The sequence below is a fragment of the Pteropus medius genome, unplaced genomic scaffold (assembly GCF_902729225.1).
Source record: "Pteropus medius unplaced genomic scaffold, Ma_sr-lr_union100, whole genome shotgun sequence".
Lineage (NCBI taxonomy): Eukaryota > Metazoa > Chordata > Mammalia > Chiroptera > Pteropodidae > Pteropus > Pteropus medius.
The window spans coordinates 15730741-15756696 of NW_024354503.1; the positions used below are offsets into that span (position 1 = coordinate 15730741).

General features: G+C 35.0%; 1 protein-coding gene across 3 annotated transcripts in view; it reads right to left on the minus strand.

Annotated features, from left to right (window-relative positions):
- UBR2 (ubiquitin protein ligase E3 component n-recognin 2) overlaps window positions 1-25599 on the minus strand; it is a 98400-nt gene extending 72801 nt beyond the window's left edge. The window contains exons 1-4 of one of the 3 annotated variants that reach the window (XM_039854624.1): window positions 25158-25599; window positions 17217-17473; window positions 2920-2998; window positions 935-1048 (exon numbers count right to left, since the gene is read on the minus strand). In XM_039854624.1, coding sequence (XP_039710558.1) covers window positions 935-1048; window positions 2920-2998; window positions 17217-17473; window positions 25158-25235 — 528 coding nt within the window. In that variant the 5' untranslated portion in view covers window positions 25236-25599. The remainder of the gene's footprint in view (window positions 1-934; window positions 1049-2919; window positions 2999-17216; window positions 17474-25157) is intronic. The other 2 variants (XM_039854622.1, XM_039854623.1) reach the window with 2 other exon arrangements.
- Window positions 25600-25956: the final 357 nt, after the last annotated feature.

Genomic DNA, 25956 nt, shown 5'->3' on the forward strand with positions numbered 1-25956 from the left:
CCTAGAACACTTGAACAAAGTAAATAAAATACAAATATGTTTTCTATAGCACTGAATAATTTTGCACAAATTTTATCTGTTCAACATAGTGGAACAGTCTAAAAGACACTGTCCTATACCATAAACTCTTGGTCATATTTGAGACCTGTAAAGTATGTGTACCAGGAAGGACTATTAATGTCCACTTGCCCCAAATCTATATCAGACCTACTAATAATGCAGAATTCCTGTGAATGCACCCACCTCTCTACCATATAAAAATAAAATCTCAAATGAGGATCTTGAATCAAACATCAAATTGTCACAAGCAGCAGCAGAAATTCAAGTATTTATTTAATAAGTCTACTATATCATTATAAATATCATTTAGAGAAAATTAATACAGGATCGACAACAATTTTAAAAAGCACATGTTTACAGCTGTAGTATAATTTGTACTGAGCTATCATCTATCTCTATATATGGTCCCATAACATATCTAATGTCACTGATTTAACAAGAGATGATGATTAGGACTGGCTGCCATGCATAGCTACAGAAAAGAAAGTTATTTGGCCTAGGAAGTCTTAGTCACAACACAAATATGCAAAAAACAACTAAGTTAACTGGCCTACACATATAGGAAAAATAATCCTTTCAATAATAAATGAGAACTTAAAAAAAATCTCATAAATACTTAAAACAAACCTCAAATAAAAAGTCCTAATTAAACTAAATTTTCACAATTTCAAGTGTACTACTAGCCTAGCAATGGTAACGGCATCCATAAAAATGCAAATATCTTTCAAAGTATACCTGGTCACTGTTAATAGTAACAGGACTATTTTGCTTATCCTTTTCTCATATTATAACCTTATTCCTATGTCTGAAAATATTTCAAACTCATGGCGAAAACAGTAATTCCTTAAAAACAACTTTTTGAAAATATTTTTACCTCTTCTTCCTCAATTTCAGAGGTGTTAAGTTCATGTTTTTGACAGTAAGGACCCTCTTTCCAAGCTTCAGTATCACCACAGTCACAGAAACCTCCACCTCCTGATGTTGTCATCTTGAAAAAAAAATTGCAAAGTATCTTGTCAATATTTACTGAGGGCTATCAGATTATAAATAATAATATCAAGTGCTAAGGAAATAACATTGCTAAAGTATTCAATTTTCTTGAAGAGATAAAATTAAATGCCAAACCTCTCAGTTTTTTAAAGTTTATTTTAAATAAGCCTTATTAAGCTAATTTAAGTGATTTCAAAATAAAATAAGCTACTTTGTAGTGAACTAGTAAACTATGAATAATTTAAAGAGGTAAAGTAAGTCCACCTACATGACTTCCTTAATTAGGAAAATCACGAGGGTTTCGAGCTGGGTTTTGACTAAATTGGTATAGTGTTGGCATCTATGCTATCAGTTTACAATGCTATAATGTAATACGCCAGATTTAAGAGTTATAAAGACTCCTATAGCTGCTGTCTCCTAGAAGAGTCTAATAGTGTGCTTCACTTGCATCAAAGTGACCAACAAAAACTATAGAAATAGTTTATTTTTCCTTTCTAACACTCCATAAATAGTATTTCTTGAAAAAGAAGGAAGTTCAGGAAATACTAAAGTGGACTGCCTCATCATAAAAAACTTTTCACCACCTACGATTCAAAAATTATTCATATTTCCTTAAGATATGGAAATGATTCAAGGAATCTGGCAAGACAGATCTATTATTTAATAACTGGTAGACTGGAAATCCTGCTTTTTAAATAACACTGTAAGAGAGAGTTTAGAAATGGGTATTAGATGCAAATTTTAGATGAGCTCTATTATATTCTGCCTAAAGAAAGTACTTGTGTGTTATGTATCACAAATAATTAATGTAAACCTACATATGACAGTTATTCCCAGGAGTGCAAAGATATATGTCAAAAAACATGGGCAAGCAGGCACTTGGAAAATAACCTTACCCTACAGCTTTTATACTTCTTCTCATTACCAAAGATAGGCAGAACAGCTTAAAGGAAACTGGAATTTTCCTACTGACTTATGTAAATAAAGAGAACACAAAAATACAAATTCAATTTTGTAGCTGTTTTTAGTTCATCGTTATTAATATTTGGGTACTGTGAATAAAAACAAACAGGAGGAAAAGTCCTGAACCAACAGGGCTCCTGAAGTAATAAGACTGTGATATTCCTTCCCTACCATTTTATTTGAGATTAGGGTGAAAAAAGTTCTAGCTACTAATAATTCCCTAAATTTTGAGTATTCATAGCTCTGCTTTCAATTTCTAGTAGAAGAATTAAGACAGGTTTAGCAATAATCTGCCTTTGTTTGTATCCCTGACTTAAAAGCAAACATACGTGATTTTTGGAAAATTACTGACTGCATTATAGCAGTAAAAAATAAAACTGGTGAGTCTTACGTTCTGGAATTGGGCCCTCTTCTACATTGTACTAGATACCTCTTTACTATTAAGAAATCACAAATCTTTTGTAGAAGGTGACCAATAGATATAACATTTCTACATTTCTTAGATGTATAATTCTGTCACTTTTCCTTAATCCTTGCCTCACACAATCTCCTTTCGGAACCTCCCTCTCCCACTTTTAACTCTCACCTTTATCTTCTGATTTTTGATAACCCTCTTAATAAACCTAGAATTATGAAGATAACATTAAACAATAGCAAAACAAACTAGTTGAAAACCAATATGGAGGAGCTGATATCTGTGTTGTCTTTCTTAAATCATGTGTTCCAAGAAGTCTGGATTCCTAATTCATTTCTATACTGCCATCGTATGTTTAATGATGTTTAAATAACGCATTTCTTAATTCATTCTTCCCTGTTTGAGTTAAATCTTGGAATTTTAAAAAGGCAGAAAAGGTATCTAGTATAAAATTTGATACTAGGTATGGTTATTATCTGGACATTACTAACCCTATATCGATGGTCTTTGTGAATACTTCCCAAAAAGCACTCCATGCATAAAACACAAGTTGGATCAACTGCACAGTCTCTGTAAAGTTAAAGAAAAAAAATGAGAGTGTCATTAACTGTATATTTTACAACATAATATTTCAATTTGGAATCCATCCTAATACTGAAGTGTCTTGGTGTTAAAAGAAAGGAAATATTATCCCCAAAGATCTGCCAGATCGCTGATTAATGAAGTCAGCTGAGGAACTTGCTTCTCATACTGGATGTGTACTAGGCAGTCTTTGAAGGCACATATTACCAGAATGGTAATCTTCCCCAAACATTTTATATTAAAACACACAGATGTTTATGTTATAGATTAAAAATTTTATGACTTAAGATATATTTTGAGATTTCAAATAACTTTCTCCAAACAGGTGTTTAAGTCCAAGGCTTTTCAAAGTGGTATGTATATGCCTACCTAGGATGCAAGAAAATACTAGAACTTATATTTCTATTTAAGCTGATTTACAAGGGAAATTAAACATTCTAAGTGTCCAATATACGGACTGACAGGGGTCTCCTCACTTGACTGGATGTCTGATGGTCACACAACACACATAGTCCTAAGATATCCTGATGGGAGAGTCGTAGTTCCACGAGGTGGATGGGTTGACGGTGGTGTACTCAGTCATTTCATTTGCTTTATCATACTGCCAGTTAGACAGATACATTTATAGATCATACCTCAAATAGTAAAATCTCCATAATTCCATGAAATGAGATGGGGAATTATGAAAATCTTACATTTCCCTTATTCTCATTTCTGTATCCTCATAGGCTACAACTCTAATGTGCTTACTGTGTGCCCTTTTATGTGTGTATGTTCTTGCAAAATATTTTTGAGTGCACATATTTTAATGTATGCAAATGTGTTATATGTTGCATTTTACTTAATTTTTCACTTCTATAACATGATCTATTCATTTTGTATATTCACTTTGTACATCTGATTTGCTGATTGGTTCTAATCACTACATAGTATGCTGCGGCATGTAGTAGCCAAAACATTTTCTTTTCACTCTCCTGCGCTGGATACCTGGATTATCTCCGGTGCCTTTCTAGCACAAATGATGCTGCAAGAAACGTCCCTATAAATGTTCTCTTATGATCTGTTTGATCCATAAGATTTGATCCACAAGACTTTCTTTGACATATAAACCCAAGAGCAGAACTGCTGAGTCGTGTACATGTAAAGTTCTTATTCTGAGTGCCATGCTACTGTCTAGAACGGCTACACATCTCCCATAAGCGTGTTGAGGGTTTTTATAGCCCTGAATCTTCATCAGCACTTAGTTTTATCTGGTTTTCTACTATCTGCCAGCCTAACATACATTAAATGATATCTTACTGTTTTAACTTGCATTTCCCTGATTGTTATATTGTTCAAGCAACTCTTTATATGCTCATTGCTTTGGGGGCTTCCTTTTTTATAAACAGCCTGTTTATATCCTTTGCCCATTTTTTCTGCTGGGATTGCTTTTTTTATCTTGCTTATTTACTGTAAATCTAGTATAATCTAGTCTGGAGAATATTAATCACTTGGTTATATTAAACATTTGCAAATAGTCTCCCATTTGTCACTTGTTACAAATTTCGCCCATGGGGTCCTTTGTTAAGTAGAACTCCTTATTTTGATGCAATTTACACACACACACACTTGTAATAATGACAATTTTATCTCTTTTTTTATAATATTTATACTTTTTATTTATTTTTCTTCCCTTATTCTATTGACAAAGATCTCCGGGAATATTTTAAACAGTAGCAGTAATAGTAGGAATCCTTGTCTTGCTTTCGATATTAAATATATCAAAAGTTCTCCATTAAATATTACGTTCACTGTAGGTTTACTAATAAAGTGCTCTTCTAGAAAAAACCAAGGATTTATCTTGCCTTTGTAATGGGTGCATCTGCCAGGTACCTAAACCCACTGTTCAATCTCAATAAAACAGAAGCAGCCAAGTATCATGTCCTTCTTGATATGAAGAATTAAGAAGTTACAGTGATTGTCACTCCCCCACCATATAACAGAATCTAATTAAGCCTAACTACCTGTTTAGAAGAAATATAGGTAATAAAGAAACATGTTAAACAAGACCATAGGGACACAATCAGTCAAATATTGAATATAGAAAATTCCATAGGATGAATGACCTGATTTTTTTAAGAAACATAAATGAAAAAAAGAAAAGAGGGAGAGGAGCTAATACAGATTAAGAGAAAAAGATGAGAAAAAACAGCCAAATAAAATATGTAAATTTTGAATCCACATTTATGAGTCAATCAGGACAATTTTAACTCTGGCTAGATATTAGAAAATATTAAGGAATCGATTTTTTAGGACATTAATGGTTGTAGAGAAAAAAAAGCTATATAATGAGTCCTGATAAAAAGGCAAGCTGTCTGGAATTTGCTTCAAAATAGTTTGGCAGGTTGGGGAAAAAAATGAGTGTGTGTGCGTGCATGCACATGCGTGGAGGCATAGATTAAAAAGTTGCCATATGTTGGTAATTGCTGAAGCTGAGCAATGAGGACATGTCAGGTCTATTATACCATTACCCTACTTTTATTATGTTTGAAAATGTCCGTAATAAAGTTTCTAAAAATTCAATTTGACAAATATTCAATAAAGTACCCTTACATATACTTTGTTTGCTAAGAATTTACATCATAAACGATTAATGAAATTTATAAAATGCTTTTCTGAATCAAAAACATATTTTCCTTTTCTCAACTATTAAATTAGTGAATTACATTAATAACTGGTTTAAAGACGATCTTTGGACTCCTGAACTAAACTCCATTTGATCATGATGTATCACTCTTTCAGTACATTCTTGGATTCAGAAAGCTAATATACTATTTAGGATCTTTTCATCTACCTTAATAAGAGAAATAGCTTTATAATGTCTCCTCTTGAATTTATGAGGGTTTGAAATTAATACTATACTAGCTACATAAAGAGGCAGTTTTCACTCTTTTCATTTTCTGTAGCAAATTGTGTTAAGAAAGGAATGAACTGTCCTTCGAACTTTGGCACATTTCATCTAGATAGCTATCCAGGTATGGGATTTTGGGGAGAGAAGAGCTTTGTTTTTTGTACTGTATTCAAAGTTGCCTGTCATTTTTCTATAAATATATCTTCTTCATCTAAGTTATCAAATTTTTTTAGCATTTAGTTGTTCATAATTCTCATATTTCAGAAGTTGCCAAACCTTGGTTCATGGCATCTTTAGTGTCTCAATAGTTTTTTGGTGGTACCCCTAGACTAAAAGAAATGATTAATAGTTCTGTTTCTCAAATAGTTAGGCTCAAACAATTTAATACCTGTTAGGCACTGCACAATTGCTCCACTTTCAGAATTAGATTGTACACTGCCACCCTCATTTCCTATTCCACAAGGTACAGGTTTCCCCTGCTATCCAAAAGGAGAATGTTCCTATGAGACCTTTCATAAGCTGAAATGGCATAAAGCAAAGAAGCAATTATCATTAATTGATATGGAAAACATTTCTTTAGTGTCTCTAGATCCCCAAAATAACCTACCGAATCATATCAAATAACACAAAACCTAAAATAACACTAATTATAGTAAAAGCAGTGCCACCATTGCTGCTTAGGGTGCGTGCTGCCTCTGCTAAACAAAACGCTGAACACTATTTTCACTTTTCGCCTTTTTAATAAAAGCAAAAATCCTCTCTGAATTTCTTTCAGTTAGAGAAAACAAATAGTTATACAGATCTTTCATAAAAGCAAAGTGGTATAATGCAAACTTTTGAAAAGCGAGGGATGCCTGTATCTGCTTTTTAATTACAGCAATGCAGAGGACCAGCTTTTGCAAGATGTGACATCATTAAAAGGCATGCAGTGAGTGTACTTCTCAATTTTCATTTTTCATTTTGTGTATCTGCATCTTCTCTTTTTTTCAGTCATGCCAGAAAATTGGCTTAATAATTTGCAAGAATCAATATTTCAACCTTTTATTTTTGTTTCATTTTCTAACCATTTCATTTCCTTCTTTTTCCTTCGAGTATTCTCCACTGTTCTTTTTCTAAATTTCTTGAAGTGGTGTTTACTTTATTTTTTTTTATCTTTGAAGTAATTTTACTTACAGAGAAGTTGCAAAAGCTACAGCAGAGTTCCTTGATACCTTTACCTAATGTACAAGGAAATTAACATTGGCACATCATTAACTAGAGATCTTATTGAAAGGTCATCAGTTTTCCCATTGAGGTCCCTTTTCCTCTTCCAAGATCCAATACAAGATCCTACGTTACAGCAGATATCCTGTTTCCTTGGACTCCTCCAATTTGCGCCAGTTCTTTTGTTTTTTTTTCTTTACTTTCATGACCACACCCTTTTGAAGAGTACTGGTCAGTTATTTTGCAGATGTCCCACAATATGGGTTTGTTTGAGGTTTTCACGATTAGATTGAGTTATGCATTTCTGGTAAGAATACCACAGAAGTGATGCTGAGTGCTTCTCAGGACATCATAACAGGATGCATATGAGGTTAATTTGATATGTCTAACTACTAGTGACATTAACTTGGCTCACTTTGTTAAAAAGATATCTGCCAGATTTCTTTGCTGTAAAGTTGCTACTGTTCTTTTTGTAATTAAATATTCTTAGGGAGATACTTTGTGACTATGCAAATATCCTCTTATTTCTCCTCAAACTTTCTCCCACTAGTTGCTGCATTTATCAATGGATCTTGCCTACAATTATTACTGTTATTTGCTTAATGGTTTTTTACTTCCCTTATTCCTTTATTAATTAGAACTCCTCAGTATAGGAAAGCTACTGAAAATATCCCTTCTCCCCCATTTGTTTATTTATTCAAATATCTGGTTATATCAGTATGAACTCACGGATAATTTAGTCTATGGGTTATAATTTAATACCACAACTAATTATTTTATTGCTCAAATTGTTTCGGCTGTGCCACTGGGAACTCTTTTAGGTTGGCTTCTGTGTCCTTTCAACATGCCCTCACCTTTTTGAGCACTTTACCTTCTTGTGTTGCTAGAAAAAAAACCCACCAACCTAGAATTCTATATCTGAAAAACTACCCTTCAAAAGTAAAAGAGACAAACAAAAAATCAACAAAAAGTAAAGGCAAACAAGTAAAGACAAACAACAAAAGTAAGGATAAAGAAAAAATTTTTTAGTGGATTTTGATTAGTTGTAAATACTATATATTGCAAATTCTAGGGCAATCACTGGAGGAAATAAGTATAACATACGTTATGAAAGGAGTGGCTATATTAAAATCTGATAAAATAGACCCCGAGACAAGGAATGTTACCAGAATTAATAAAGAACAGTGACATTTCATAATGATTAAAGGGTCAATACATCAGGTAGTGACAGAAAGTATAAATTTCTATGTATAGCTATTAAAACAGCTTATAGATACATGAAACATAAACTGATAGATCTAAAGAAATAAACAAATCTACAATCACATTAGAAGATTTTAATACCCCTTTCAATAATTGATAAAATTAGTCATAAAAGTCAGTAAGTATATAGAAGATCTGAATGGCACTATCAACCACTTTGCCCTAATTTACACTCAGAGAGTATTATATCTAACAACTGCAGAATATACTTTTTCAAGTTTACATGGAATGTTTAAGACTGACCATATTGCTGAATTATAAAACAAGTCTCAATAAATTTCAAAACTGAAACCTTACAGAAATCAGCTACAACATGATATCTAGGAAAGCCCCAAATAATCAGAAATTAAACAATGTAAATAATCTACAGATTAAAGAAATATAAACATATTAAATCTAAAATAAGTAGAATACCAATAAGAGCATAAATCAATAAAACGGATAAAAGAGAAAATTAACAAAGCCAAAAATTGATTCTTTGAAAAGATTAATAAATCTGATTAAAGAGAGAAGACATGAATTACTAGTATCAGAAATGAAAGAAAGTGGGGACATCACCAGATACCAACAAACATCAATAGCACACGACAATATTATATACAATTTTATGTCAATAAACCTGACATTATACAATGAAATATATTTTTTGGAAAAATACAATAAACCAAAATTGATACAAGATGAAATAACATTCTGAATAACTCTAATAAGTACCAAAGAAATTTAATTTGTCATCAATCTTCCTCCAAAGAAAACACTAGGCCATGATGGTTTGTTTTACTGGCATGTTTTAACAAACATTTAAGTAACAAATCATACCAAATTGACACAAAGTTTTCAGAAAATACAAGAAAAGGGAATACTTCTCAATTCATTTCATCAGGTCGGCATAACTCTGTATACCAAAACCGGACAAAGAAATTTAAAGAAAATGACAGACTGATATATTTCATGGAGTATAGGCACAAAAATCCTTAACACTGCATTAGCAAATTGAATCCAGAAATATATAAAAGTTATAATACATCATAATCAAGTGGAGTTTATCTCAGTAATGAAAAACTTGAAACTCAGTAATAAAAAATGAATCAATGCAATCACTAATGGAATAAAAAAGGAAAACTATGATAATCTCAATAGATGTAATAAAAGCACATGACAACATTCAATAGTTATTTAGAAAAACAACAAAAAAAACCCCACAAAAAATATCACCAAACCAGGAATAGAAGGGAACTTCTTCAATGAGATAAAGGGTATGCATGAGAAAACTATACCTAACATCATACCTAACAGTGAAAGACTGAATGCCTTCCCCCTAAAATTGGGAACAAAGCAAGGATATCCCACTTTCACCAGTGCAATAAGGCACAAAAAAGAAATAAAAGGCAAAAAGATTGGAAAAGGCAAAGTAAAACTGTTTCCATTCAGAGAAGACATGATTATGTAAAAATTCTGAGGAAGAAAAAACAAAACAAAAACTACTGTAAGAATCACTATCTAACTTTAGCAAGGTTACAGGACAGACACAGTTTAATATCAGAAACCAATTATATTTCTTTATACTCACAGAAAAATGGAAACTAAAACTAAGAAACTAAAAATAATACCATCATAAAATGCTTACAAATAAATATAACAAAAGGTGTGCACAACTTCTACATTAAAAACTACATGACACTGCTAAAAGAGATTTAAGAAGATGACCTCAGTAAATGGTGAGAAATGTTTACGGATTAGAAAACTCCATATTGTTAAAATGTCGATTCTCCCCTATAGATTCAATGCAATTCTAATCATAATCTCAACAGTCTTAAAAATAAAAACTGACAAGCTGATACTAAAGTTATAAATTATAAAAATGCAAAAGACATGAAATAGACAAAAAAAATTTTTTTAAAGAAACGAAAATGGAAGATTTACACTAATCAATTCAAGGCTTACTATAAGGCTACAGTAATCTAGACAATGTGGTTATTGGCATAAGAATAGGCATATCAATGAATGGAATAGATTGAGTGTTCTGAAATAGACCCACACTTACACAGTAAAGGGGTTTTTGATAAAGTACTAAAGCAATTTAATGGGAAAAGGATCAATGGTGCTGGAACTAGATATCCACATGTAATAAAGGAAGATCAACCCCCTACTTCAAGCCATAAAAAAAAATTAGTTTGAGATGGATCACAAACACAGACGTAATATCTAAAATTTCAGAGTTTGTAGTTGAAAACAAAGAGAATAGCTTTGCCACTAGAAGAAGGAGGCATTTCTTAAACACAGGAAACAATATCACAAAATAAAAAAAACTGGTAAATTAAAAACTTCTGTCATCAAAAGATACCATAGAGGCAAGCCACAGACTGGGAGAAAATATTTACAAAAATGTCTGATAAAGTACTTTTATCCAGAATATAGAAAGAACTCCATAACCCAATAGTAAGGCAAATAATCCAATAATAATAATAAAAAAAGACAAAAGAACAAAATCTTCAGAAGTTAGATGATGAGCAATGAGCACATGTAAAATTGTACCAAGATCATTAGTCGTCAGGGAAAATTAAAACCATAATGATACCACTACACAGAATGGCTAAAATTAAAAAGACTGACAATATCAAATATCGGTAGGGCTCTGGAGCAAGTGAAACTTTCTTACATTACTGGAGGGAATGAAAAACCATTCTGGAATAAGTTTTGGCAGTTTCTTATAAAGTTCAACATATATCTGCCCTTTGACCCAGTTATTCCACTCCTAGAGATTTATCTATGAAAAATTAAACATGTCTACAAAAAGACTTGTTTACAAATGCTCATAGCCAGCAACTAATGTACCAGCTAAGAGTGTTCACTGTATTAGATTAGTCTAGAAAGGCATATCTTAATGGTGTCTTAATATTCCTAAAATGTGTCACAAAAAGCTGAAGATTTTTAACAGTATGAGATTTATGTCATTTGGTATAGTAAACATAAAGTATGACTAAGTACATAATAATAATGTTGCACTTAAAATGTTTGCAAAAGCTGATATGATTTATGAAATAAATTACCATTTTTCTTTCCTTTAAATTTTTAAAATTTCCACTAAAAAAAAAAGAGAATAGTTGCTCAAACAAAAGGTCATAGAAGCTATACTCATAATAGCCTCAAACTGGAAACAACCCAAATGTCTAGCAGAGGGACAAAGGATTATGGGTAACTACAGTACATTCATGCAATGCACTACTACACAGCAATAAAACCTGGACCAATTTCTGACAATAGTACCATTCTGAATAAATCTGACAAAGACATGCTGAGTAAAAGAATCAGGCACAAAGGAGTATGATTTTATTTTTATTAAGTTCTAGAACAGGCAAAACTAATCTAAGGAGAAAATATCAGAATTGTGGTTATGTAAGGGCTGAAGCTTTAACAGGGAAATTTCTACTCAGATGGAAACGTTCTATATATTGACAGAATGTGAGCTACACGAGGTTAGCTATTGTTAAAAAAAATACAACTAAGATTTGTGCCTTTCAAAATACGTAAATTTTCTCTTTAAAAAACTCAAATATGTACCAATAGGAAAATTTTAGTAATATAAATCTGTTTCTTTACATGAAAGAATTACCATGTAGTAATCTATTCATAGTTCTACTATTTCCTAACGTCTAAAGGCATAAATGTAAAGTTCGTATTGTACCCCATGTACTTCTATGTTCGATTCTGAACCAAACAAAAAGAACTTCCTTTATTTATGTAATCATAAATAAAAATTATCACAAACCTCCAAACCAATACAAGACTCCTTCTAGATAACTACAGGAATCCAAACTAGATTATCTTGGAGATATCAACTGCCCACTTACTGTCATTTTCTCAGGTCAGAGAAAGTATGGTAGACGAGGGACATTCCAATACTTTGAAGGTCACAGTGACAACACAGTGACACAGCACTCAGATTTTACTTCTAGGTATTTACCTTGAAAAATACTGAGACATGTAAAAATAGATGCATACAAATATGTATGTGTTCTTTGTAGCACAGTTTGCTACTGGAAAAAAAACCCTAGATATTCCCCATTTCTGATTACATAGGGCAATCAAATAAATTATGGTCTGTCCTTGCTACGGAAACACAGCAGTTAAAACAATGATGTAGATTTATATATACTGACAGGGAACTATCTCCAAGATAAATTGTGAAATTAAAAAAAGCCACAATTACAATATATACTGTAAAATTTCATTCATGTATCATAGTTACAGTTAGAAGTGGCTAATATTTTAAAAACTAAAACAGTATTGATTTCAATCTCTGGACTATTCATGTCAAAAAGAAATAGTCTTAAAGAGATCAAGTCTTCAAATTTTTTCAAAAGCAAGAAACTGAAGACACAGCTCTTTTCACTGGAAATAAATGGGTTTTCCACAATAGAAACCCATTTACTTCTGGACAGAAAAGGAGTAAAACTATCTCTACCACTCTCTGCTTGAGATGGCTCAGTAACTTATCTGAAGACTAAGTATTTGGTTTAAAAAATCTTACATATCCAGAATGGGAAAAAATTCCTGTATTTAACTATGAGTAACATCCTAGAAAGTAGATGGCTTATAATAAACATGATACTGCCACTAGAACAAGTATGGAAATGTGCAACAAACATGAATAGTCAAGCTATTTAAAGTAGAAACAGCAAAACAACATCTTTACAACGGTCCTCTGTATTTTGAACAATGTAACAGACATTCGCTCAACAAATACTTGCTGAGCACCTAATATTTATATAATGAAGGAAACAGTAATGTAGGAGAAGAGAGTTCAAGCCAAGGCCACAATTCTGAGTCACCATAAAGTCTTTTTCTCCAGCCCAAATATACTTTTTATTTAATATTCTTTGCATGTACTTGGTACAGAAGACAACAGTGCAACGCAACTCGATTTTCTGGTTAGGAATCAGAGTGCTAGCGTGTAGTAGTTCCCAGAATTCCAAGTTTCAGGGACCAGAATAAGGACCAGAAAAGTGCTGCAAATTTTTTTTTCTAAAAAATTAAAAAACAAAATTACTTGATTCATTGCCTTCATTTTATATACCAATATTTTAACAACAAAGAGTATCTCTCCAAATTTAGGAATGAAATGAATTTAACTGCAAAAAAAACCTCAGTACATTTTTCCTACTTTTACCCTCATTTTACTGAGTATGAGTAAAAAAGTCATGAGACCAATATTTGAGAATCAAAGAAAGGTGAAATGAAAAGATGAACTTTAAAATCAGAGAGCCCTGGTTTCAATTTTTATGACTGCAGGTAAGTCATTTAACCATTCGAACCCATCTCCTCAAAAGTTTATAGAAGAATTAAACAAGATTATATATAAAGCACTTAGCATTAAATGTGGTGCCCAGAAGGTGCTCAACAAACATAAGTGACTTCCAATTCTGGTCATGACAAAATAACTGGTACTGAACTATGCTCCCACTGTCTACAAGCACAAAACTAGGTGGATACACGAGGCAACTATTTCCAGGCATTGAACAGGTAGCACTAGGCTTCAATAACTAAGAGAAGGAAAATTCATGAGGTGAGTTCCATGATGGCCCTGCCTCTCACTGAGGGCATGAATCCTCACCTGTGGCACAGTGAGCTAGAGTCTAAGCAGAGTGGAAGGTCTTGCTGAGCTGAGAGTAGATCAGAGATTGGGGCAGGTAAAATGGCTGGAAGCTGTGGGTCGGGGAACCAGAAAAGTGGAATGTGTACAGGATAGGAGGGGTCAGGAAGGGGCAGAAGTCTAGGTGGGGGTCATTAGTAAATGAGTTCTTGGCTGAATGTTGGGCTGCACATACACAGGGCAACACTCTCCAAGTTTACTGGAGAGTGGATGAGAGTGCCACAGAGATACTTGAAGTCTAGCAAGCATTGCTAGAGGACTTTGGAATTCTGGTCAAGGCAGACATCCAGCTGAGATACCAGAAAGGCCAATACCTGGATTAAGGACCAACTGTCCTAAAGTAAGACTTATTTTATATCTGCCCTAACAAGGGGTGGTGGGAAGACCACCATGGCCCAGCATAGGGTGTAGAGCCCAAATGGGGTAAGGAGGGCAACTATGCAGAGCTGGGTGGCAGTGACAGCAGTAGCAAGAGAATGGCTGCACACAGGAAAATGATTAAATAAGCAAATATTTTTAGGATGATAATCAGGTTCCTCAGAAAAGGGCGTTACAAATATGCAAAGGGAGAAAACGAGAATCTTGTGGTGTTGGACTAAAACTAGAGAGATCATTGTAAATGCATGGTTTTTAATCACTCTTTCAATATGTATCCACAGACAGATACAGACTACAGATCCACTCAGAGAGCCTGGATTTAGTGACATACCAACAGCAACAAGCACACCTAGTATCTTATTTCTAAACAAGAATCTCCACTAAAAAGGAAGCAGGCCCCTTGAAGAAATGGTTGGTTTTAGGGCTGGAAAAAAAGCCCAAGATGTGCCTGAAACATCGTGTCAGAAAGAAAAAACAAGTTCTCAAAGAATGATAGGGGCATTAAAAAGAACAAAGACAACAGCTTAAAGGAGCTCCCAGTGGTCAAATCTAGAACAATCTGAGCACAAGAATAATGGGACTCTATGAATACATACTGAAATAAATAAATGAAAACTGAACACTTGATAAGAAACAGGCTATTTAATAGTCTCAAATTACTCCCAACAAAACTGATTATGGAGGGGAAAAGAGTAACTTCACAGTGCACAAGTCTTGCAGCAACCCCTTAATTAAGTGATCTAAGTTAACATCGCTTATCGACCAAATCAAAATCATATGCTCCTTGATAGAGAACAGGTGATTTTTGTGATATTCCTGTGAAAGACGCAACCTGACTCTAATCATGAAGTTTATCAGACAAACCCAAATTGATATTTACAAAGTAACTGGCCTGTAATCTTCAAAAGTGTCAAGATCATGAAAATCAAAGAAAAACTGAGGGAACTCAAATGAAAATTAAAAGATATGCCATTTAAATGTATGCTTTGGAACTGGTTCCTTTACTGGAACAACTGAAGCTAAGTTTTCTCACCTGTAAACTATAAGGTTAAACTAGCTCTGGTGCGCCAAACGTCAATTAAGAACTCAATTAAGAGGTTTTTGTAAAGATCGACAAAAAACTAGATCTGGCAGTCTTTCTATACATAAAAATATCTTTATTAGTATTCTAACCATGCTGATAAAGACTATCAGACACCCAGAGGCCTTCACCAAAATTAAGCTTATTAAAGTCTTACATGAAAAAGTCTTATGGAAGAAAATGTTATGCAATGCCTCTATTAATAGTACATCAACACAATCTAGCTATATTAGCTGATATAAACATGGCAAGATTTTGTTAGAGAAAGGAAAATTTAGCCCAGTATATATAATGTATTTCCTTTGGTATGTATGTTTGCATATATGTACATTTAAGATAATTATATACACAGGCTTGCATATGCATAGATAAGTCCAGAAGGAAACATAAGAAGATGTTAATAATGATTAGTTCTGAGAAGAATAGAAGGTTATAAAGGAGACAGGCACCTTCCTTTTTATCTTCTACCCTTGGATACTCAATTTGCAACATTAAAAAAAGTCATCATCCTCGTAGCAACAAGTACATAGAGCACCCAGATCATGGTTTCTAACTACCATTCTTAACTAAAAGGAAACTCCCTGCAGAATTGAGCGTAACCTAACCTAGGCATGTAGCCACCAGATAACTTAGCATAGATTAACCTTTGTTTAGAGTTTATAATTTTGCCTTGATTAACCTGTAACCCCACATTCCAAAAGTATAAGGTTTGTATAATGCTATCTTGTAATTTGCTGAAAGTTTCACAGAAAGACCAAGACTTAATCAGATGTTCATTCATATCTAGGCAATCCTTGACGTTGATGATTGCCAGAACTTTTTCAGGAACAAGCCCAGGATGGTTTTCAGGACCAGGGGTGGGGGTGGGGGGGCGGTGAACCAGGTAAAACTGCCTGAGACCAGATGGAGCAGATGAAGGACCTTCCAGTGACCTCCTCATGAACTTTCTTCATTATAATACTAAAATCTCCACCCAGGGACAGAGCTTTTCCACTATTTTTGAACACACAGTATATATATATATCCACATTTCCTGACTGTACCTGTGCTGGAAATGTCCTCACCTATACATGCAATGACAAAGTCTACCTTGATGTATATGCATAATTACCCCTAATAAAGATGGATGCGATGTTTTGTTCAGAGACAAAGTGCTCTGAGAATGATTCCCGATGTGTCCTCTCCTGCTGACTCGCAAGAAAGTTCCTTCTCATAAAATCATCTTGGGAGTCGTCTTTTGGTTGGCAACTCCTGAGCATTAGGACCTGCTTTGGTCTAGTAACGTGATTCTACATATAGGTCAGAGTGAGTACAAAGTGAGCTGTGGACATCTTGAGCCAGAAGGTAAAGCAGCACTCAAGAACTAACAAAGGCATGCGAAAAAGACAAAGAAGCTGTGTGATGGGGCTCCCACAGGCCAAATTTGGGATCATTTAAACATCAAAAAGATTCACTGTCACTGAAAAATTATCGAGAAAACCACGGAAGTGATTATTACAAGAGCAAGGTAGCACTTAATTATGGAGTAGGAGGAAAGCGCACAGTGGGTTTTTGGAATGCTGGTGATGTTCTAGCTCTTGACCTGGAAAATAATTACATAATTGTTTCATAATTATTTATTGCACTGTACCTATTTGCTGCATACTTATATTTCACTTTTAAAATAAAAATGTAAGGTTTCAGAAAAAAATATCAAGTAAAAACAAGAGCCTTTTAAAAGAAAATTATAATATTTTACCTGCAAGAATATGTGGGTTCTCCTACTTTAAAAACACGACCACAAAGATGAGAAGGTTTGTTTGCTTGTTCAAGTTTTGGAAATCCAAATGCAGGATCTTCACCACAAAGGTACCATTCCATTGGTCCCAACAAAACATGCTGTGCCAGCATGTCTTCCTCCTGTAAAGGGTTGGGACCCCTGCAGTAGATTTTGGGTACATAGTAGGCTAAATGCTGGTACACTTCTCTAGTGAGGTCAGTTGCTTGCAGCCATTTCTATAACAACAACAAAAAATTAGTTTTAAACAATGTCAATAAACTGCTAATTTGAATAAACCTGTTTTCTTTTAGGTACCAAAATAATGATGAGTCTTATAATTTTGTTGACAACACTCATCAGTGTATGTCTTCTTTCCAAAAAGAGTAAAATTTACAACTTTATTAAAATCCAAAATATTTTAGAATTCTACTTAAAGTAAAATTAGCCCCTTTCCTGGACTCTAAAAGCAACATTCTATAGGCAGTATAGGAGAATGACCACAAATCATTATATAAGACACTAGCCATTAAGCCCATCTGACTTCCTTTCTAGTGCTTTGTTCAAATATTTTCAATTTATTAAATTATTTTCAAATATAATTGTCACACAATATTATATTAGGGTCAGGTGTACAACATAGTGATTAGGCATTTACATAACCTTTAGAAGTGATCATCCCGATATTCTGACTGCAATTTAGATTCTCTAGTCAGTTTGCTGATAGGAGAGCACACAGTGAATATAAACAGGCAATACATTAAGTTATATTTCTGATTAATATATGAGATGATAATACCACATTCTTGTGGACTGACCGTCAGTCCACAAGAGGCTTTGTTCCATCAATTATGCCTTCTTTTCCTGATCAACCTGAGCGCCCTTTCCTCTTTGCTCTCCCTGCTGAAAACCAAAAACAGCCACTTTTCTCTGTCCACAACTCCTTATGTCCAATTACTTGTGACAATGATACTTAGGTATCTAACAGATAATGTGGTAATGTGGTATATTTATAAGAAATACATATTTGGTCTTCTTCTCATTCTTGGCACAGAGTTCCTAAAATTCTTGAAATTTCCTAAGTGATAAGTGAGATAAAGGTGAAAGGAGTCTTTTGTTATTCATAACAAGTCCCCTTAGGGAGCTGGTTGCCAGGGGAACCAACCATGAGATTAGAAGATTGGAACTCACAGTCTCCACCCCTAACCTCAGGAAAGGGGAGAAGGGTTGGAGGCTAAGTTAATGGGCCAATGATTTAATCAATCACGCCTATGTAACAAAGCCTCCATTAAAAACCCCTAAATGTCAGGGTTGGTGAACACACAGAGGTGCTGGCACAGGGCATGGAAGGTCCACACTTCTTCCTACATATCTTGTTCTATGCATCTCTTCCATCTGGCTGTTCCTGAGTTGTATCATTTGTTTTCCCTGAGTTCCGTGAGCCATTCTAGCAAATTACTGAACCCAAATAAAGGGTCATTTTATTTGTAGCCAAGTCAGACAAAAGTTGCGGGTAACTTGAGGACCCACTACTTGTGATTGGCATATGAAGTGGGGAAGGGAGGTAGTCTTGTGAGGCTGAGCCCTTAATCTGTGGTATCTGATGCTAACTCTAGGTTTATAGTGTCAGAACTGAATTGAACTGTAGGACACCCAGTTGGTGTCTGCAGGGAATAAGAGTTGGTTGGTGTGGGGACCCCCCGCCCCCAATACACACATTTGGTAGCCAGAGTACTGATGTGAATGTAGAGAGAAACAGAAGAAAGTTTTTTTTCCCTCCTCTCAAGACACCAACTCAATATGCCTAAGACTGAACTAATTAATGATCTACCCACCAAAAAAACCCCTATTTTCTTCATTTCTCTATTTCAGATACCAGCATCTATCCAGGTAGCCAAACCAGAAAAACTTGAAAAGATTCCTTCTTCCTCAACCCAACATCCAATTAAGTTTTGTCCATTAGGCTCCTTAAATGTTTACTGAATCTATTCATTTCTTTCTCTCCATCTCCAGAGTCATTATCTCTACCACCTTAGTCCAAACCCCCCATTTCTATCTTTCACCAAATTTAGTGCAACAATGTCTTAAACTGGTGATCCCCACTAGTCTTACTCCTCTACAGTCCATTTTCTAACCTCACTACCAGAGTGATTCTTGCAAAATGACAATTTGATCACATCATTCAGCTTCCTCCGTACTGAGGATCAAGTTGACTCCCCTGACATGGTGTACAAGGTCCTTTGCCTTGTATCATACTCTCCTGTCTCCTCCTCCTGACCTGTATTGGCTCCTCTCTCTCTCTGCTATTTTCTACTCATTCTTCAGATCTCAGTTTATGTTTCACTTTCTCTAAGATGTCTTGTCAGGCCATTCTTCATCCCCATCTTTGGTTTCCATATCCCCCAAATATAAAACAGAACCTGGCCCCAGTGGTCATTCAGTAAAATCTGTTAACTGAATGACTATAAATATGTTTACACTACTTAGTGTCACATAACACTGACACTGCAGAAAGATCCTCCATATGGTTTTAATGAAAGCAGAGATAAAGCAGACCCGGACCTGTAGTCTTTAAAAACTAAACCGATTAAGCCCCAGGTAAAGCATCTTTCAAACCATCTCCTTTCTTTTCCCTACTTCCTTAATCTTAAATCTTTTTCCTGTATTCTGTCATTTACCCCTGCTTTCACTGCCAATTCTGTCTATATGTCTGTCTTCCATACTACTTTATGTAATTACAACTCATTTGGCTCTAAACCAATTAAAATTTTTTAAATCAGAAAACGTGAAATGACTCATTTCTACAAAAACAAAGTTAACTGAACTGCTAATTTGTATGTCCAGTGTTTATCTATGGCTTACAACCTAAGCTCCAAATGACACCCTCATTAAAAAAAAGAGTTTATGTTCAAGCGATGTCTAACACCATAACAGTAAAAGATTTTCATTTTAACTATTATTTGTACCATCGTCAGCCCATTTCCTTCATTGTAAAAATTACATATAGATTTAAAGAGTTCATGAGGTGGTATATGTTAACTTTCTAGTCAATTTATCAATTCAGAGAACTTTTAATAAAAATGTAAAAATCTTGTTCCTAAGGGACCAAAAAGAGTGAAAAAGTGTTCACCCGTAAAGTGAAACTATTTTTTTTCAAATGTTACTTTGTTGTGTTCGCTTTATGCAAGTAGAAAGAGACTAAACTACTCTTAAAACAACAGACAATCCCACAGGTTTAAAGATTCTCTCCTCCTTCTGAGCAGTGGTTCTCAGTCAGTCAGTCAATCAATCAATCAATCAATCTCACTCTCTCTCACACATACAGAGTTCAATAATTATAAAACGACAAGAAAAATAGTAGTCAACAGTAAAAGGCAGAGTCATTAACCAACAACAAACTAGAATCTAATTCTCTGAACTAAAAACCACTTTTTTGGTCACATTCATAGGTAAATATTCAGTTTTTCACCCACTTGTCAGCAGACCCTATTTCAAATATGAATGAAGATAGTCAAATTATTCTAAGCAATTCACTGCTTATGAATGAAAAGTTAAGCACTGAGATTCAGAGAATTCACCTTGATCGTAGAAAGTTATGCTTCAGGTAATTTTAATTTACAACACATTTAAAGGTTTTATTTTTAAAACAATTTTTGTTTTTCTTATATGTTTATGTTCTCATTTCTCTTAAAAGTCACTTCTGCACAATTTTAATCCAAGAGAAATAAAAAGTGATGCTTTCTAAAATAAATTATGTTATTTTGTAGCTCCAACAACACTGAAGGTTAAATCTGTTCACAGATTTCTTAAAAAATTCAGAAACAAATATCAAATTTGTTTTTCTTTGATATTTGTTTTTCTATTGATATTTGAAAAAACAAATATTTTCTTTCTTTCTGGTTAAGAAAGAAAATTAGCCACCTTACATAAAATATATTATTAGTAAAACACTTTATTTTAAATAACATTGCATATTAAAAATTATTAACAAGATATAAAAATATGGTTTAAGAAAGGCAGGCATATGCTCCAAATGCAAAACCATCTAACAGATTTGGGATCTATTATATGCATCTTAATGCCATTAAATTTAAAAAATATATAAAGTACCTTTACATGAGAATTCTATACCAGAGAGACTGATGAATTAGTGACTGGCAACAACACAGTTTAAAAGAAGAAAAAAGCTGTGAGAGAAAGTAAGCAGGAGGAAAAACGTTCTGGCTACCTTTCAGAATAATAGCTCACATATTTCTCAAAAGAATAAATCTACAGCTTTTTACATTAGTTCTCACTAATGTAAGCTAACTATGTAAGTGTTCAACATGAAAAATTAAGATTTCTAATTTCGTTACATGTTAATTTGTCCTTATTTCAGACACTTGTGGCTGTCACACCAATGTGCACAACAGAGTAATGAGCACAATCTTATTAAAAGGCTTCGATAGGGAAGTAAAGAAACTGTCAACTCATTCCACTAAAGTAAACATATTATGACAATGTTTCCAGAAGCTTTCTTGTTTTTGAATGCTAAATTTAAGCCTTGAGATAGAGAGCAACTAAACACAAAAAGAAAGAATCCCTAGAGGGTAGCCTTTTATTACAGTATCTATTTTTCTATACCTGATTAAAATTCTATCCTTTAACCACATTTGACTTTGCTTTCAAACAAGGATAACCGACATATAAGTTAATTGTAAAACAACAATCATTAGTGCTGAAATGGAGTTTTCCAGACTATATTATTAAGAAAAATTTAAACAAATCATGAGTTCTAGAAATGAAGTAAAAGCATTCCTAAATTAAAACAGAATCTCAATAATAAAAGAGAAAAAAAAAAAACTAATTTAAAAACAGGCAAAAAACAGGAATTTAAATTTCCAGAGAAGATATACAAACAGCCAGTAAGCTCATGAAAAGATGTTCAAAAAAAAAAGAAAAAGAAAAGATGTTCAGTTCAACACTATGAGTCATGAGGGAAATACAAATCAAAGCTACAATAAGATACCACTTCACGGCCAACAGAATGGCTATAATCAAAAAGACAACAAGTTCTGACAAGGATGTGGAGAAATCCACTGGAACCCTCATATCCTGCTGGTCGGAATGTAAAACGATGCAGCCACTTTGGAAAACAATTTAGGGGTTCCTCAAAACATTAAGCGCAGAATTACCATATAAGCCAGAAATTCCACTCGTGGGTATAGGAATAAGAGAAATAAAAACATGTCCCCACAAAAAAATTGTATGCAATGTCCATAGCATCCAAACAACCCAAATGTCTATCTACTGAAGAATAAATAAAATATGGTATATGCATACAATGGAATATCATCTGGCAATAAAAACGAAGTACTGATATTTGCTATAACATGGATGAATCTTGAAAATATTATCTTAAGTGAAAGAAGCCAGACACAAAAAATAACGTATTGTAAGATTCCATTTATATGAAATTTCCAGAATTGGAAAATCTAGGGAGATAAATGTTCTAAAACTGATTGTGGTGATGGTTGTACAACTCTGTGAATATAGTAAAAACTACTGAACTGAATTATATATTTGAATTATACATAAAACCGTGAAAAATTTTAAAGCAAAAAATAACCAATAGACATAAAACTACACAAAACTTCTATAATATGTATTTCTTTTATAATTAGGAAAAAACAATACATGTACTTTTTAAATCATAACGATCCACTGGAACATATTATAATCAAATCCATGGAATATGAAACGTATAGCCTCGTGAAGTGCTGGGAAAGCCATAGTTGTGGAATCAACTGGAACCAAGAAAGGTGGGCCACTTTAATATCTTAAAGTTATTGAAGAGAGTGCTTACATACTTTTATTTGTGAGACATACTAGTTAAAAGTCCTAGAGAAGCAGTGTGTAAACAAAGTATGGGAAAGATGACACTAGTGCTTATAAGTAATTAGCTTTCTTTACCTTTTTACACTCTAAAATTTAGTTCTAACCTGAGAAAAATTTATAATTCATTTTAATTTGTGATAAAGAGCTGGACTGGAAACTAAGCTGAAAGAACAGTTTTCGGCGTTATGCTGTTTTGACTAAAAACAGACAATACACTCCACACAAAGTAAAGCCAGGTTACATAGCTGGAAGAATCTCGTATTTTAATATTAGTTTGCATCTTCTTTAAGAAATTTTTTTGGTCTTCAGATTAAACATTTTTTTCACCTTACTATTCAGAAAACCATTTAAAAGTAAACAGAGCAAAAGTAAAATGTAGCTCAGATTGTAATCTTCACAAATTCAAATTAAGTCCAAGTTAATAAATTTTGATCGCATTTCCTCCCACCCATGCCGCATCACCTTGAGAATTTCACTGTACAAGAGTTAGGAGCATTGGTCTCCAGCACCAGTTTTATAACTGGTTTCATCAGGAACCTCAACAAGTTGAAGCTCTAATCATTTGGTAGTTTGCACTTTTAGAAATGGGAAAATAGAGTACATAGCCTATATCACTTGGCCAACAGACAAAAAATTCAGTAGGAGTAAAAAACAAATTACTTTGAGGTAACAGATTAGATGTCAATATGGCTATTAAGAGTGACATGGATAGGGAACATCATGATTACTATTTTACTGTTTACTTATAACACTGCTTTCATTTTATTTTTCAAGTCTTTGGATAAATGAAGGCCGATGGGCACTGAAATCTTTGCAGTTGTAATATTAAGCAGAAAGTGAATGAAAACAGACCTAAACTAAACCAGTTGGTTTAAAAAAAAAAAGCAGACTTATCATTCAACAATCTTTATTTCTTTAAACTTGTCACCTCTACTCCTGTCATTTATTCCACTGACTTAGTGTCATCAATTCACCCAAAGTAACTCCTCACTGACCAACAGTCCCACAGTGCTCCACTAAAATTCTGTTCGTAACATTCGAATTGTTGACTTGGGTTCAAAGTTCACTTCCTTTCTAATAGCTTTTTAAATTGAAGGCCTTAGAGGTGGGGCCTAAGTTGTTTTGGTCCATTCATAATCATTCTGGACAATCTGTTCTAATAGTTGTTCCCTATCCCTGAAGAAAAATGCCATCTAGTTTATTAAAGTAATCATTTTACAACTCTGCTACTTACACAAGCACATTTCTATTACAGTTTCAGTACAATACTGAGTCTGAATGGTTAAAATTTGGGGCATAACTGCTCTCACTATGCTGTGACCAAACCTCACATTAACTTCTATTTGCTGAAAGCTGCTCTCCCAAAGTTACATAACATTTGTTCTCCATCCAACTAAACCCCAAGTTCTACAAAAATTATTTTTTTTTAATCTCCAGCCTCCACTACTACTTTCTCACATTCAGTCGAGACACCACTTTTGGCACATTCATCAACCAAACGAATGTAAAAACGCACTAGAAAGGGCAAAAAGGGAGAACAGTGTCGTTTGCATCCACTGGTGCTCAGGGCTGTCCCAAACCAAAGTAGGGACTCGGTTAAGGTAGCATGTTTCGGTGGAGGAGCCAATGCTCTGCTTATCTCAGGAAAAGGAATCAGAAGGATAAAGTAGGGTGATTATACTCAAAACACTAGGAAGCGTCTTTCCCTTCCCAACTACAAGATCTGACATAAATTGCAAAGGCCCTTGTGTTGGGGACTTAATGGGAGTGTGGGGAGAGGAAGAATAATGGAAAAGCAATTGGTCCTTCTGGGCAGAAAGGGAACGTAAAGGTGGCTGGTGCACAGAGCAGCTCTGGGAGCATTTTGAGGGTAAAGAGAGAAGGAAAGGGGGCAGGATCCGTGGTCTCCCGGAGTCGCTCCTCAGCAGGGGAGGCAGAAGAGCCCGGCACGGTGGTCACCCCAAGTCAGAGTCTTTAGGAGTCGGTTCCTCCCACGGGGCTCGGCCTGCGGCGGCCGCGCGTCCCCGCCCGGGTCCCGGCACTCACCCCCGCGGTCTCCTCAGCCGAACATGCCAGCAAACTCCGGTCGATGGCCGGCACCTCCGGCTCCAGCTCCGACGCCATCTTCCCTCCTCCTCCCCCCCAGCGCTGACGCCGCTACCGCCGCCCCAAGGGCCGCGGCTTCGCCACAGCCCCGGCGGTCGATATCGCCACCTCTGCCCCAGGCAGTCGGTCCCGAGTCGACCCCGCGGCGGCGGGTGGAGAAGACGGCAAGCAGCGTGAGGTCAGCCGGCCAGGAGGGACAGCGGCCTCCTGCACCGCCCCCTGGGCTGAGCGCCCGAGTCAAGTCACTGCCTCGTCCCTGCCCTGGGGAAGGACACAGAAAACCCCAGGACTGGCACTGTCGCTAGCTTCTACCGTGTCCCGCACCAGGAAAGGGGCAATAACACCCAGGGGAGGAAGCAAAGCTTTCTGGGAACTGTAGTCGTCCCGGGCACAGCCGGGAAGACGTTAAGCCCAGGAAGCGGTTGTGGGAGTTGTAGTCCGTCTCCTGAGGAGGGACCCCGCAAATGGCCGATCAACGGGCGGGGCTTTTCCGCACAGCTAGAATCACGAGAGGAGAATAATGGCAAGAAGCGCTCACCTGGGAAAAGGCGGAAGCGCAAGATATTGTGGGAATCGTAGTTTTATTCCCCCAACCCCGTTTGTTCATTTTTGTATCCCCAGATTCTAGAACGATGCCTGGCACGTGGTAGACACTCAGTACTTTTCAAAGCCTCTCAAATGGTAGACACTCAAATACTTGTGGAATGAATGAATTACATTCTATTCCTATAGTTCTATA